The following is a 13,494-nucleotide window of genomic DNA, read 5'->3' as shown; positions in this document are numbered from 1 at the left end:
TTGTAGGAGACAAACCTATTTGGATGTCTATGTATCCGTTCAGATCTCCTAACACTAGACTCTTCAACATTTGTTGGTTGACTATATTTTTCAAAAGCACATAGATGCTCCCCATTATCTCGTCTAGAATATTGCAAGAGGTTATGAGTTGGTTTTTTTACTTGGTCTATTATTTGACTCAAAATTATCAATATCATCATTATCAACAATTTCATTATTTGATTTAAGTAACAAATCAAATAAGAAATCATACTTGAATTCTTCCTTATGTTTTTTAAGATCAAATCCATTTTCATTTTCAAGAAATGTTATAATTCTAGAGACATAAAGTTTATCATTTTTTGGATCATAGCATTGATATCCTTTTTTTATTTTCAGCATATCCAAGAAAAATACATTTTATAGATTTAGGAGACAGTTTGTTATATTTTTCAAGAATCACAAAGCATTTACATCCGAAGACCCTTAGTCTTTTTAAATTAGGAGAGATTTTAAAGAGATTTTCAATTGGAGATTTGTTTTCCAAAGTTTGAGAAGGTGTTCCATTTATTAGATATACCGCGGTGAGAGAGGCTTCGGCCCAAAAAAAATAGAATTTTTTTAAATGACTAAGGTCTTAATAATTTCAATAATATGGCGATGCTTTCTTTCGAAAATACCATTTTGTTGGGGGGTCCTAGCACAAGATATTTGGTGTAAAATACCACGAGTTTTTAGATATGATTGAAATTCATTTGAAAGAAATTCTCCTCCTGAGTCGGAGCGAAAGATTTTAATATTTTTTTAAATTGATTTTTAGCAAGATTATGAAAATTTTTAAAGCATGAAAAACTTTGGATTTGAGTTTAAGGAAGTAGATCCAAGTATGTCTAATAAAATCATATATGAATGTAACATAATATAAATAACCACATTTTTAAATAATAAGAGCGGGACCCCACACATCTGAATGCACTAATTCAAAGATTTCATAAGTCAAAGAAGTTCAAGATCCAAAAGGCATCATTTGCATTTTTTCAAGTATACAATCTTCACATACAATTTTTTTATCTTTACAAAAATTTTCAAAAATGAAATATGAGATAATTTGGATATACTTAGGTGTCCTACTCTTTTATGCCAAAGATCTAAACTAATTTCTTTGATATAATTACAAAAAGAGTTTTTAGGTGAACATAAGGAATCCATATAGTAAAGATCTTCTCTTTTATGACCTTGCCCAATCAGCTTCTCTGACAGGAGATCCAGCACCCGACAAGCCTTAGATGAAAAGAATATTTTACACCCATAATCAGAAATTTGAGATACTGAAAAGAGGTTTAAATCTAATTTTGGAGTAACCCTTACATTTAAAACAAAAATAATTTTTAAAACATTGTTAAGATTTCCTATACTTTTAACTTTCAAAGAAGTACCATCGGCAGTTAACACACAAAAAATATGAATTAGTGCAATTGGATAAAAGAGACTTATTATGAATCATATGAAAAGAAGCTCTTAAAGAAGACATACCTAGAAGAGGAGATAGCGGCACCAGATGTAGGAGGAGTGGCTTTTAGAATTTGTGAGATGGCCTCCGCTATTTGGGCAATTGTTAAATCATTGAAGTTGCTCCATTTCTTTGATTCTTAAGGTTCTTCACTCACAGCGGCCACTTTTTTGAGCTGGAACAATCTGGTCTTATATGCCCCAGTTCTTTACAATGATGACAAGTAATTTTACCCTTGTATCTTCCGTTATATCCTCCTCCATTATGTCCTCCATTGAATTTTATTTCAAAATGCGGTGGTTTATAAGTTTTTATAAAAAAATTGGGTCTTGATACGACAAGAACCTCGTTATTAGACTTGTGCATTCCAAGTCTTGTTTCTTCTTGACAAATTTGAGCAAGAGCCTCACTTATAGAAAGAGTTGAAGTCCTATAAAGCAAGGAGGACCTAACTTGCTCAAATTCTGGTCGGAGACCATATAAAAAAGAGAAAATATTCTCTTTCAACTTGTAATTTTCTCATATCAATAGTCGAACCTTCCCATTTTGGTTCTAGCATAGTTAGTTCATCTCAAAACGGAGACAAGATACCATAAAAGTCTCTTACACTTTTATCCCCTTATTTGGTATTTCGTACATTGTCTTAAAGATAATATAACCTAGCCATGTCTTTTTGAATGAATGTGTTCTTTAATAAGATCCATGCATCACATATTTTTTTAAATTTGATGATGTCAGTGGCGATCTTGAACTTCATGGTATTCATGAACCATGAGAGTATTTGAGCATTGCTAGCTTCCTAATCCTCCAACTTGTTTTGATATTCTTACAAAGCTTTCTCTTTTTCTTCTTCGGATAGAGTTTTGACTTAATCTCCTTCTCTTCTTATTAATTTAAGTTGAGGTTCATTAGTGGTTTCACTAACAAACCCCCAAAATTTTTTACGTTTGATGTGATTTTCCATTGCGGTAGCCCACATCAAATAGTTGCTTTCGTTGAGCTTGTAGGACATGACGGAGACAGAATCTCTTTATCCCATAATGAAGAAGGCTTATGTTTGAACCACAAAGGAAGTAATCCCAAGATAACTTTCCACACTTCAAGAGACCTAAGCTCTAATACCATGTAATGAAACAAGATGTGCACAATCACAATGCCAACAAAGGGCTAAACAAGTGCACAAATACAATATGGTCTCTAATGGACCGATAACAATTTCATAAAAGAGATACAAAAACACGAAATCCACAAGAGTACAATGGCACAAATTCTACACAAACACAATCTAAAAACTGAATTTTATATAATAACCAATAAGCTTAGAAAAGGTTATATTACATAGAGTAGTGAGGCTCTATTTATAGAGCCTCACATATAATGAGAGGGAGGCAGTCCAACGACCGACTACAAAAAATAGAAAAATAAAAAACAAAAAAGACTCAACAGTCCCTATTGGACTGTACTATATTACATGCCATTAAATGACCAAAATACCCCTGATATACATATATTGTACAAATATATGTATATCAGTTAGGTATACAAATATATACACTGTATTTTAACAACTACCACCATCCACCATCACCGACCATTCATTAACACCTTGATTCACCATAATTGAAAGCATAACAAGTAACAACCTTCATCTTTTCCTATTCATCCACATTCAATTAAAATCGGCCCATGTTATAAGAAAGTCCTATAGAAGGCTCAACACAGATTACCAAATCAATTTATTAACTTTACTCATACCTTGAATTTGTTCAGCTTCTTCATGCAAGGAAAGACTCTGCTATTCAACCAAGTAAATATGGTTGCACCTAAAGGTACTTAAAGGGGCGTACAACAAATTCCACCAGTCCAAAAAAATCTCTAACTTTCTCATATTAACACTTTTGTGGAGCATCAAATTACCATCTTCCAATTCAATGTAACATTGAGGATACCTCCTATCCACAATGACATCTCTCATATCCTCTCCAACCAAGTCAACCTCCCAAAAAAGTTACTTCTTTTTCATCATTTCAACAAATCCATAGAATGCTATCAATAGAAAAAAATAGTGTATGTTGCCCCTAAAACATATGTAACATGGGTAGGGGTGTCAATGGGTTGGGTTTACCCGGACCCGACCCGTATCAAACCCTATAGGGTCTGGGTATGGTGATAAATAAGAAGACTCAGTTAAGACCCGGGTCCGAATCCAAAGGTCCGATTAATACATGGATCCAGGTATAGTTTGTGAAATTTTACACCAGACTCGGGCCCGACTCAAGTTCCGATTAAGATTTTGCCGAGTATGGCTCGTGTCTGGTTCATGTAGTTCTTATCGAGTCCGGGTATGGTTTCTCTTATGGTAGGTCAGATTAGACCTGGGTTCGGACCCGATCCCATACCTGAAAATCGGGGCCTGGTCTCGTTCCACCTAGGTCCGAGCCAAACCCAACCCGTTGACACCCCTAAACATGGGTACATCTACCAAGCCCCCGTGTCGGTGTCGTACAAATAGGGTTGTCAACAGGTCCGGTTTATAGCGAATACCTGACCCAACCCGAACCCGAACCCGAATTCCCAGGTATGGGCATGGAAAGTGCTGAATGTTCGGGTCAACCCGAACCCAACCCAAGCAATATGGGGATCATGACTTTTTTTGGCTACCTGACCCGACCTAATTTTCTTAACCAGTAACCAACCCTATTTTAGATATATTTTCAATAAAAATAAATTTCTAAAATTATGCGGGTTTGGGTTTGGGATTCTATTTTCGTGACCTGATAAAACATGAAAATGAACACGGTTAGAAGTTATATAGGTGGGTCCAGATCAACCAAGTCCCGAGTCGCTGACAGCCCTACGTACCTATGCCAATATTGGGTACTCTTGGGCACAGGTCCTCTACCTTTCGAACCTAACTCAATCCATTTTGTCCATCTTATGATCTAACCAATGTGTAGCCTATGCTCAACACTAAAAGTAGCTACTACTAGTTCTATATTTGTTGAATTTTTGTTTGTTAACTATATGGCTTTGACATGCTTTAGACTTTTAGTTCACAATTGACATTCCATAACTTCGTATCTAGATCATATTGTAAAATGTAGTATACTTGCATATATGTATATATATAGACACACACACATACCTACTGATGTACCCACCTTTTTAGAAGTTTCCATATTGTACCCTTCATACCCATATTGTATGCTTACCTGCACCCGTACCTATGTAAAATATCCTAAAAATCACCGATATACAAACGGTTCCCATAAAAAAACATCTTTCCATTTAACCAAAAGCCACCTGATCTTCCCCTACCACCTTAAAAAAATGTAATTACAACCTCTCCAAATGTTGTTTACTAATTCATGCTCAATGTGTTGGACTTGGTTTCACTAAAGCAGAAGAATTCAAAATTTTGTGACTTAAGGAAGCTTGTGATCGGCAGGCTACGGTAAGCATTATTTATGCCTTACAATTCCAAGAAACAATAGAAATTTGCCAGATCCAACCGCCAATCTGGACCAGCATTTTGGTCTAAGGGATCCAAAGCACAACTCTTCAACTTTGTGTTCTTCTTGACCAACAGTTTCCTTTCAATTGTCATAGCTTGCAGACCTATACTTCCACCTAAGTAGGCACCAAGGTTGCTAAATGCTACTTTCAGTCCAAAGTCGATACAGTGTTGCTTCTTATTATCACCAAATAACAGTTGGTCCTTGATGAGAAACCTTGTTTTTTCCTGCCACGCTAACTCCAAAAGATTCTAGAAGATGCTTGAGTCCGTTCTCAAGTAGCAAAACTGAAAGAAATTGGAATAATTGTTATCAACTTAAATTTTGAGGCAATGGCTTTGGCTATACTTTGGACTCCAATAGGGCAACCGAACATATCAACACTAGAAGTAATGGCCTGATGATGGATATTCCATTTCTCTCTTTATAAAATACCTAGCGAATGGCACATCCTGCCAAGCATTGAAGATAGATTAATAATATTTTAACCCTGACTCAACTAACAGGACAAACTCTGCATGGAACTCAAAATCAAAGCATTAATAGATTCATATAATGCCTAGAGATCACTCAAAACATACAAAAGAGTGCAGAAGATGCAAAAAAATAACTTACCGGAGAAGATACCGCTTAAGAAGTGCAACACACTTTGCAACTACTGCAGGGCTGATAACAGAACAATTAAACTATTAGCAAAAAATGAAAATATAAAAATTTGTCAGTCTCAAATGGATTAACAGAAGAATTATTTGACCAACCAAGATTCAAGTTTAAATAGAAGGGAGAACAACTATGGCCAAGGGAAAAACGAGCAAAAATAAAACCTTAATCTTAAATTCTTGAAGATCTTCATGTTAAATTGTATCACTTTTGTATGTATATATATATATATATATTATATGTATAATGATAGATACATATGCATATATATATATATGATATATATATATATATGATATATATATATATGATATATATATATATATGTATCTTTCATTATATATATATATATTCCTTCTTTTTTTGTATAACCCCTAGGGTATTTCTGTCTTTTTCAGCTTTTACGCATATTCATAATTATGAATATGCTTGTAATTTCCTTTTCTTTCTTTTTTCTTCTTTTTCATTTTTTCTTCTTTTTCCTTTTTTCCTTTCTTTCTTTTTATTTTCTTGAAGTTGACCAAGTCAACTTGGAGGGGGTCCAACACTAGACGTTGGACCCCTCCAAGATTTCTAACCATTGGAGGAGCTCCTCCGTCTAGTGGGATCCCCTCCAAGGCTTCTTCTCTTCTATAAATAAGGGGAAACCCCCCTCTTAAATCTATTCAAGCTTGGAGCTTGTTCTCTCCATTTGTTCAATAAAGATTCAATATATTTTTGTATTTGGCTATTCTTATTGTACCTTTGTGTACATTTGTTCTAAGTATTCTTGTGCCTTTGTGCAGATACCTCTTGGTGGTGGTGTGCTTATAGCACACTTTATCTCTTTTGAGATATTTTCAAAAGATTAAAAGATCATGTGGTTCTTCGTATTTGTGGGTGCCTCGAAAAGCATGCCTTTGGTTTCTTGGTAATTGAAGTGGTGGCTTCTTGGTGATTGAAGTGGTGACTTCTTCTCCCTCAATATTTTAGAAGGATATTACAACAAGATTTGAATGTTTTATTGTGGTACGTATATACTCTTCATTCTCGCCTCTCTAATGGGTAAAAAAGAGTCCCATTTTTTACTTGGTTTTAAATTGAATGGCTCCAACTACCATGTTTGGGCCGGTAATATGGAGGCTCACATTAAAGGGAAAGGTCTTTAGGGTTATGTCAAAAGAACCGTTCTCGAACCTGAACCTAAGATCACCATTGTTGAGAGGGGTGAAATAAAGGTTCTTGATGGTGAAGAGAGAGAAAAGCCTTTGAAGAATACAACAAAAAGCATGAAGAATGGGAGATAAAAAACTACAAAATTCTTTCATAGTTTTTCTCTTCCGTTGAAACAAGAATAAATGCAAACATTTTGAAGTTCAAGAAGGCTTTTCAAGTATGGGAGTATCTTGAAAGAATGTATACTTCAAGAGATTTGTCCAATAAATATTACCTTCAAAAGAAGGCATTAACCCTTCAACAAGGGAAAATGTCCGTTAGAGAATATTTCGCCGAACTATCCACTATATGGGATGAGCTTGCTCTCCAAGAACCTCAATGGATTGGAGAGGCAATTGAATTAAGGGCCAAACAATTAGAAGATGATCACTTCTTCAACTTTTTAAATGGGCTTAGACTTGAGTTCGAACAAACTAGATCATCTCTTTTGTCTTCATTTTCTTCTCCTCCGTTGAAAGATGTTCTTAACAAACTAAGTGGAGAAGAAACTAGATTGGGGATGAATAAAACCAATCAAAGTGTATTGGTCGTTCCCTCTAAGGATGAGGATGAGGGTGCTTATGTCGTTTCAAGACCAGAAAATAATATCAAAACATATAAACCCCCTCATTTCAACAAAAATCAAGGAGGAAGAGAAAATAGTGGGCAATATAGAAGAAGAGATTATAGTAAAACCATATGCCACTTTTGCAAAGAACCGGGTCACATTAAACCGGTTTGTCCCAAGTGGAAAAAGATGGTGGCTATGTCTACAACTTTCCAACCAACGAAGGAGGAAGGATCATCTACTTCCTACAATGTTACTTTATCTCTAAATCAAATCATGGAAGCTCTTCAACCTCTTCTCAAGGGATTCATTTTCGGAGCCGTCATGACAACCTTCTCTCCTCTCGGTAAGACTCTTTGGCTCTTAGACTCGGGTGCATCCTTTCATATGACTCCAAATGTTTTTGCACTTTCTAAATACTCAAAAAATTTGTCACTCTCTTTTGTCTCTACCGCGGATGGGGCTTCTCTTGAAATAAAAGGAATTGAAGATTTTGAAAGACAAGATTTTTTTATTCCTAAAGTTAGATTTATCCCAAAACTAAATTTGAATTTGCTTTCCGTCTCTCAACTATCGGATCAAGAGTGTGATATCAAATTCTCATCAAATAAATGTTGGATACAGGATCGTCGGCCTGGGAAGTTGATTGGAAAAGGCTCTAGGAAGAGAGATCTATACCTTATGGAATTTCTTTAAATTCCACAATACCCTTTTTGTAATGTTGCCCAACATAAAGATATAAACTAAGTCACACGGATTCGGCAAAGTAGGTGCCGCACCCGCATCAATATGACACAGGTGTATGTGCAGGTGTGGCACCCGGTGTGGTCAACACAACCTTGGGTGCATTGATCGCACACAAGGTTATTTTTGTCCAATTTTCAAACGTAAAAAAAAAATTTTTTGCTCGATCAAAAGGGTTGCGAAAGAGGATTAGGGCAAATTTTTGCCCTAATCCTCTTTCGCAGCTCTCCTCTCTCGCGCAGCTGTGCTCTCTCGCTTGCCTCTTCTCCTCCCGACGTCTCTCAGGGGAGCCCAACGCCACCTCCTCCTCTCCCTCGTCGCAGACCTCCGGCGATCACCGACGTCAACCCCACCTGCAACCCCGACGACGCCCAAAGCCACCTCCTCCTCTCCTCTCAGGTAACCTCTCCCTTGTCCCCTTCTTCTATCTTTTTCCAACCCTTCCCCCTATCGCGCTCTCTATCGCTCTCTTGTTGGGTCGACGGGGGAGGGGCCGAGCCCCTCTTGCTCCCTCTGATTTCAGGGGAGGGGCCGAGCCCCTCCCTGCTTCCCTGTTTTCAGTAGAGGACGGCCCGAGACCCCCTGCTCCCTCTGATTTCAGGGGAGAAGCCGAGCCCCTCCCTGCTTTATTGTTTTCGACAGGGGAGGGGTCGAGTCCCCCTTCTCCCTCTGATTTCAGGGAGGGACCGAGCCTCCCTCCCTGTTCCCTCTGATTTTAGGGGAGGGGCCGAGCCCCTCCCTGCTTCCCTATTTTTGGCAGGGGAGAGGTCAAGCCCCCCTGCTCACTCTAATTTCAGGGGATGGGCCAAGTCCCTCCCTGCTTCCATGTTTTCAGCTGGGGAGGGGGGGTGAGCTCCTCCCTGCTCCCTGTTTTTCCGATAGTAAGAGGTGGAGCGAGGCCCCAACCCTTCCCCCCTCCTCGTTTTCCCTGGACAAGCAGGGAGTTGGGCTCGGCCTGACAAACCTAGCCTACCCCTCAACCTTCCTTTGCGAGTCGGGAGATGGACTCGATATTATAAATCTTGATTGTCTGCACAATTGATTTTAATATAATTTTTTGTGTTTTCATGACAAAAATGATGGATAAAGAGAAAAGGCTTGCGTCATCCTCATCCCCACATGTGAGTTCTGCTGCTAGTTTTGTTGATAGTTGTAGTGGGAGTGATGATGTGGGGTCACTGTGGGTACATGTAGATAAGCTTGCAAAAACTGAAGAAAGAGGTGGTGGAAACAAGAGATTTCGATGCAAACTCTGTGAAAGAGATTTTGTTGGGTCTTACACAAGAGTGAAGGCTCATTTGTTGAAGATACCAAGACATGGTATTTCAGAATGCAGAAAAGTTAATGAGGCAATGCGAAAACAATACAAGAAAATACAAGAATAATATGAGAAGAGAAAGACAATAAGTGATTCTTGTGCAATTAGTATGTCATTTGGAAGCCACAAAGAAGATGCTAAAAAAAAAGTCAATATAGGAGGTAGAGGAACGATACAAGCAGCATTCAATACATATGGAAGGAAGGATACGGATAGAAAGTAGGGAGGTATTTTTATTCTAGTTCACTCTCATTTAATGAGACTAGAAATCCTTATTGGAAGGATTTAGTAACATCTTTGGCAAATTGTAATTTGAGTGGCTATATGCCTCCAAGCTCAGAAAAACTACAAACCACCGTAATTGCAGAAGAGAGGGCAAATGTGGCGAGGTTGCTCGAGATTAAAAAATATTCATGGGAGCAAAATGGAGTTTCTATTGTTTCTGGTGGATGGACAGATATTCAAAAGCGTCCACTGATCAATTTCATTGTTTGTTCACTTAGTGGCCCAATATTCTTGAAAGTAGTTGATACATCTGGGAATATAAAGATGCATAGTATTTGAAGGGGTTGTTTATAGAAGTCATAAAAGAAGTAGGTGATCAGAAAGTAATACAAATCATTACAGAAAACGCTTCAGTTTGTAAAAGTGCAGCGTTGAGTTTGGAAAGTGAGTAACATCATATTTTTTGGACTCCTTGTGTAGCACACAACATTAATCTGGCCCTAAAGAGCATCTGCAACCCCAAAAAAGAAGAAAATTTACAAGCATATGCTTTATGTTCATGGATTGAAGATTTAGAAAGAAATGTCAAAAGCATTAAGAATTTTGTTGTTAACCACCATCGTGCTAATGTTATATTTAATAGGCATTCTGGCCTGAAATTGTTGAAGGTCGTTAAAACACGTTTTGCGTCCATCATTGTGATGGTGAAGAGGATTAAAAAAGTTAATAATGCTATGGTTAGCATGATAACTAATGAAAATTGGACATTTTATCGTGCTGATGATGATATCAAGGCTCACAAAATTAAGAAATTCATTGTTGATGATGAGTTTTGGGACAAAGTGGTATACTTCCTTCAATTTACACAACCTATTTCAGAAATGTTAAGAGAAGTTGATAAGGATGAGTTCATGCTTCACAGAGTTTATGAAATGTGGGATAATACAACAACAACAACTACGCCTTCATCCCAAAACAATTGGGGTCGGCCATATGAACCAAAAAAGAAAATCATCCTGGGTCCTCCACATGAATCCTTCTCCTCCAATCATTTCTATCCAATGTCATGTCCTCGGTGAGGTTCAAAGCATTCATATCCTTTCCTATCATCTTCATCCAAGTCTTCTTAGACCTACCTCTACCTCTTTTGACTAATATATTTAATTGCTTATACTGACTCAAAAATGTGGGAACCATAAATAAGGGAGTATTTATTTCCTCATATTCTGAATTAAATTTAATTGCTTATACTGACTCTGATTGGGGAGGTGACCCAAATAACGGTCACTCTACCACAAGCTTTTGTATCTTTTTAGGAGAATCCCTGATCTCATAGATATGCAAGAAACAACAGAAGGTGTCTTTATCATCTATAGAAGCATAATATCGAGTCATGGCCTCAACAACCATAAAAATTGTTTGGATTCATCAATTACTACAAGACATGGGAATTCAGGTTGAAGGACTCACGAAAGTTGTGCTGTGATAATAAGATTGCAATCTATATTGCCAAAAATCAAATATTTCATGAGCGCACAAAGCATATTAAAATGGACTGTCATTATGTCAGAGAAGCATACTTGCAAAAAGTAGATCTTCCTTAGTTTACTTCAGAATATCAGTTGGCAAATTTCTTCACCAAGTCTCTCTGCGCTCCCAGATTCAACTTTCTCCTTAGCAAACTTTCCGCCATTACGCCCTAAGTTTGAGGGAGGGTGTTAAATTGTATCACTTTTGTATATATATATATATATATAGAGAGAGAGAGAGAATGATAGATACATATGCATATATATATAATATATACATATGTATCTTTCATTATATATATAAATATATATTCCTTTTTTTGTATAATCCCCAGGGGCATTTCTGTCTTTTTCAGCTTTTTACGCATATTCATAATTATGAATATGCTTGTAATTTCCTTTTCTTTTTTTCTTCTTTTTCATTTTTTCTTTTTTTCCTTTTTTCTTTTCTTTCTTTTTATTTTCTTGAAGTTGATCAAGTCAACTTGGAGGGAGTCCAACACTAAACGTTGGACGCCTCCAACGGTTAGATTTCTAACCGTTGGGAGCCCCTCCAAGGCTTCTCCTCTTCTATAAATAAGGGGAAACCCCCCTCTTAAATGTATTCAAGCTTGGAGCTTGTTCTCTCAATTTGTTCAATAAAGATTCAATATATTTTTGTATTTGGCCATTCTTATTATACCTTTGTGTACATTTGTTCTAAGTGCTATTGTGCCTTTGTGCACGTACCTCTTGGTCGTGGTGTGCTTATAGCACACTTTATCTCTTTTGAGATATTTTCACACTTTAAACCACCACAAAAGCAATGATACCCTACATCAATTTGATATATGATATAGGGATTGTTAAAATGTAGTGTCTCTTTCATACATATATATATATATATATATAAATATATATCTCAAAACCCGATAAGGGTATTTATGTAAATTCACATATTTTACGCATATTCTCATTTGAGAATATATTGTATTCTTATTTTTTTATTCTTTTATTTCTTGTATTTTGTTTTCTTCTTTTTTTTTATATGACATGGGGGGACCCAAGCCCGGATAAAGGAGGAGGGTTGTGGTAGGCTAGTGACAGCCAATATAAAAACTTAGTCACACCCTATGAATATGAACCAATATGAGAATTTCGTTGGAGCGTTCCTTACTGAGCGATGTGATGTACTCTATAGGCTCGGAGGCAGTGATAAATGGGCAAGGGTTACTAGGTCGTCGCCCAGAAGCGACGCGTCACACCGGCGCCCGGGTGTGGTGTCAAATAGGCAAGGGTTCCCCTCACTTTGTTGGACGGGTGGACGTAAAGAAGATAGTTCAAGACCATAAAATTAGGTTAGCCACTTGGAACATAGGGTCTTTAAGTGGTAAGTTGGTAGAGTTAGTAGATGTTATGTGTAGGAGAAAGATGAATATTTTATGTTTACAAGAGACCAAATGGGTAGGTGAGAAAGCAAAAGTGATAGAACCTTGGGGATATAAGATTTGGTATACAGAAATAAATAGAAATAGGAATGGAGTAGGGATTGTTATTAGTCGTGAGTTTATAGATAATGTAGTTGAGGTCCGTAGGAAGGATGATAGGATTTTACTTATTAAATTAGTATTAGGTACGGATATTATTAATATTATTAGTGTTTATGCACCTCAAGTAGGTTTAGATGATTTCATTAAGCGTCAATTTTGGAAAGATTTAGATGGATAAGTACAAGGGATACCATATGGAGAAAAGCTTTTCATCGGCGATGACTTTAACGGACATGTAGGCATTAGTAGGGATGGATTTGAGAGTATCCATGGAGGCTATGGTATAGGAGAAAGAAACGAAAGTGGAGAAAGGATTTTAGATTTTGGTTTGTCCTATGATATGATCTTTAGCAAACACTTGGTTTAGGAAAAAGGAGTCTCACCTAGTAACATTTAAAAGTGAGGTTAATACGAGTCAGATAGATTTTTTCCTACTTAGAAAGAGAGATAGGGGTTGTTGCATCGATTGTAAGGTTATACCGGGATAAAGTGTAGCTACACAACATAGAGTCTTAATTTTAGATCTTAGAATTAGAAAATGTCACAAAAGGGATAGGCATAAGATAGATCCTAGAATTAAGTGGTGGACACTGAAAGGAGCTAAACAAGGAATGTTTGTAGAGTAAGTAGTTAAGGAAGTTGATTGGTGTCTCGAGGAGGATTCAGAATCAATGTAGAATAAGATAGCAGGTGGCATGAGAAAGGTGGCTAAGGAGTTATTGG

General features: G+C 36.9%; 1 protein-coding gene across 4 annotated transcripts in view; it reads right to left on the bottom strand.

Moving 5' to 3' along the window:
• LOC149821257 (uncharacterized) overlaps nucleotides 1-13,494 on the bottom strand; it is a 107,076-nt gene that overhangs the window by 78,501 nt on the left and 15,081 nt on the right. For all 4 annotated transcript variants that reach the window (XM_089981685.1, XM_089981684.1, XM_089981686.1 and 1 more), the window contains exon 3: nucleotides 5,620-5,670. In XM_089981685.1, coding sequence (XP_089837811.1) covers nucleotides 5,620-5,670 — 51 coding nt within the window. The remainder of the gene's footprint in view (nucleotides 1-5,619; nucleotides 5,671-13,494) is intronic.

This window comes from Nuphar pumila, chromosome 12 (genome assembly GCF_984573655.1).
Source record: "Nuphar pumila chromosome 12, dmNupPumi1.hap1.1, whole genome shotgun sequence".
NCBI classification, from domain to species: Eukaryota; Viridiplantae; Streptophyta; class Magnoliopsida; order Nymphaeales; family Nymphaeaceae; genus Nuphar; species Nuphar pumila.
Note: the sequence above shows the minus strand (reverse complement) of the source record. Positions and strands in the feature narration are given on the sequence as shown.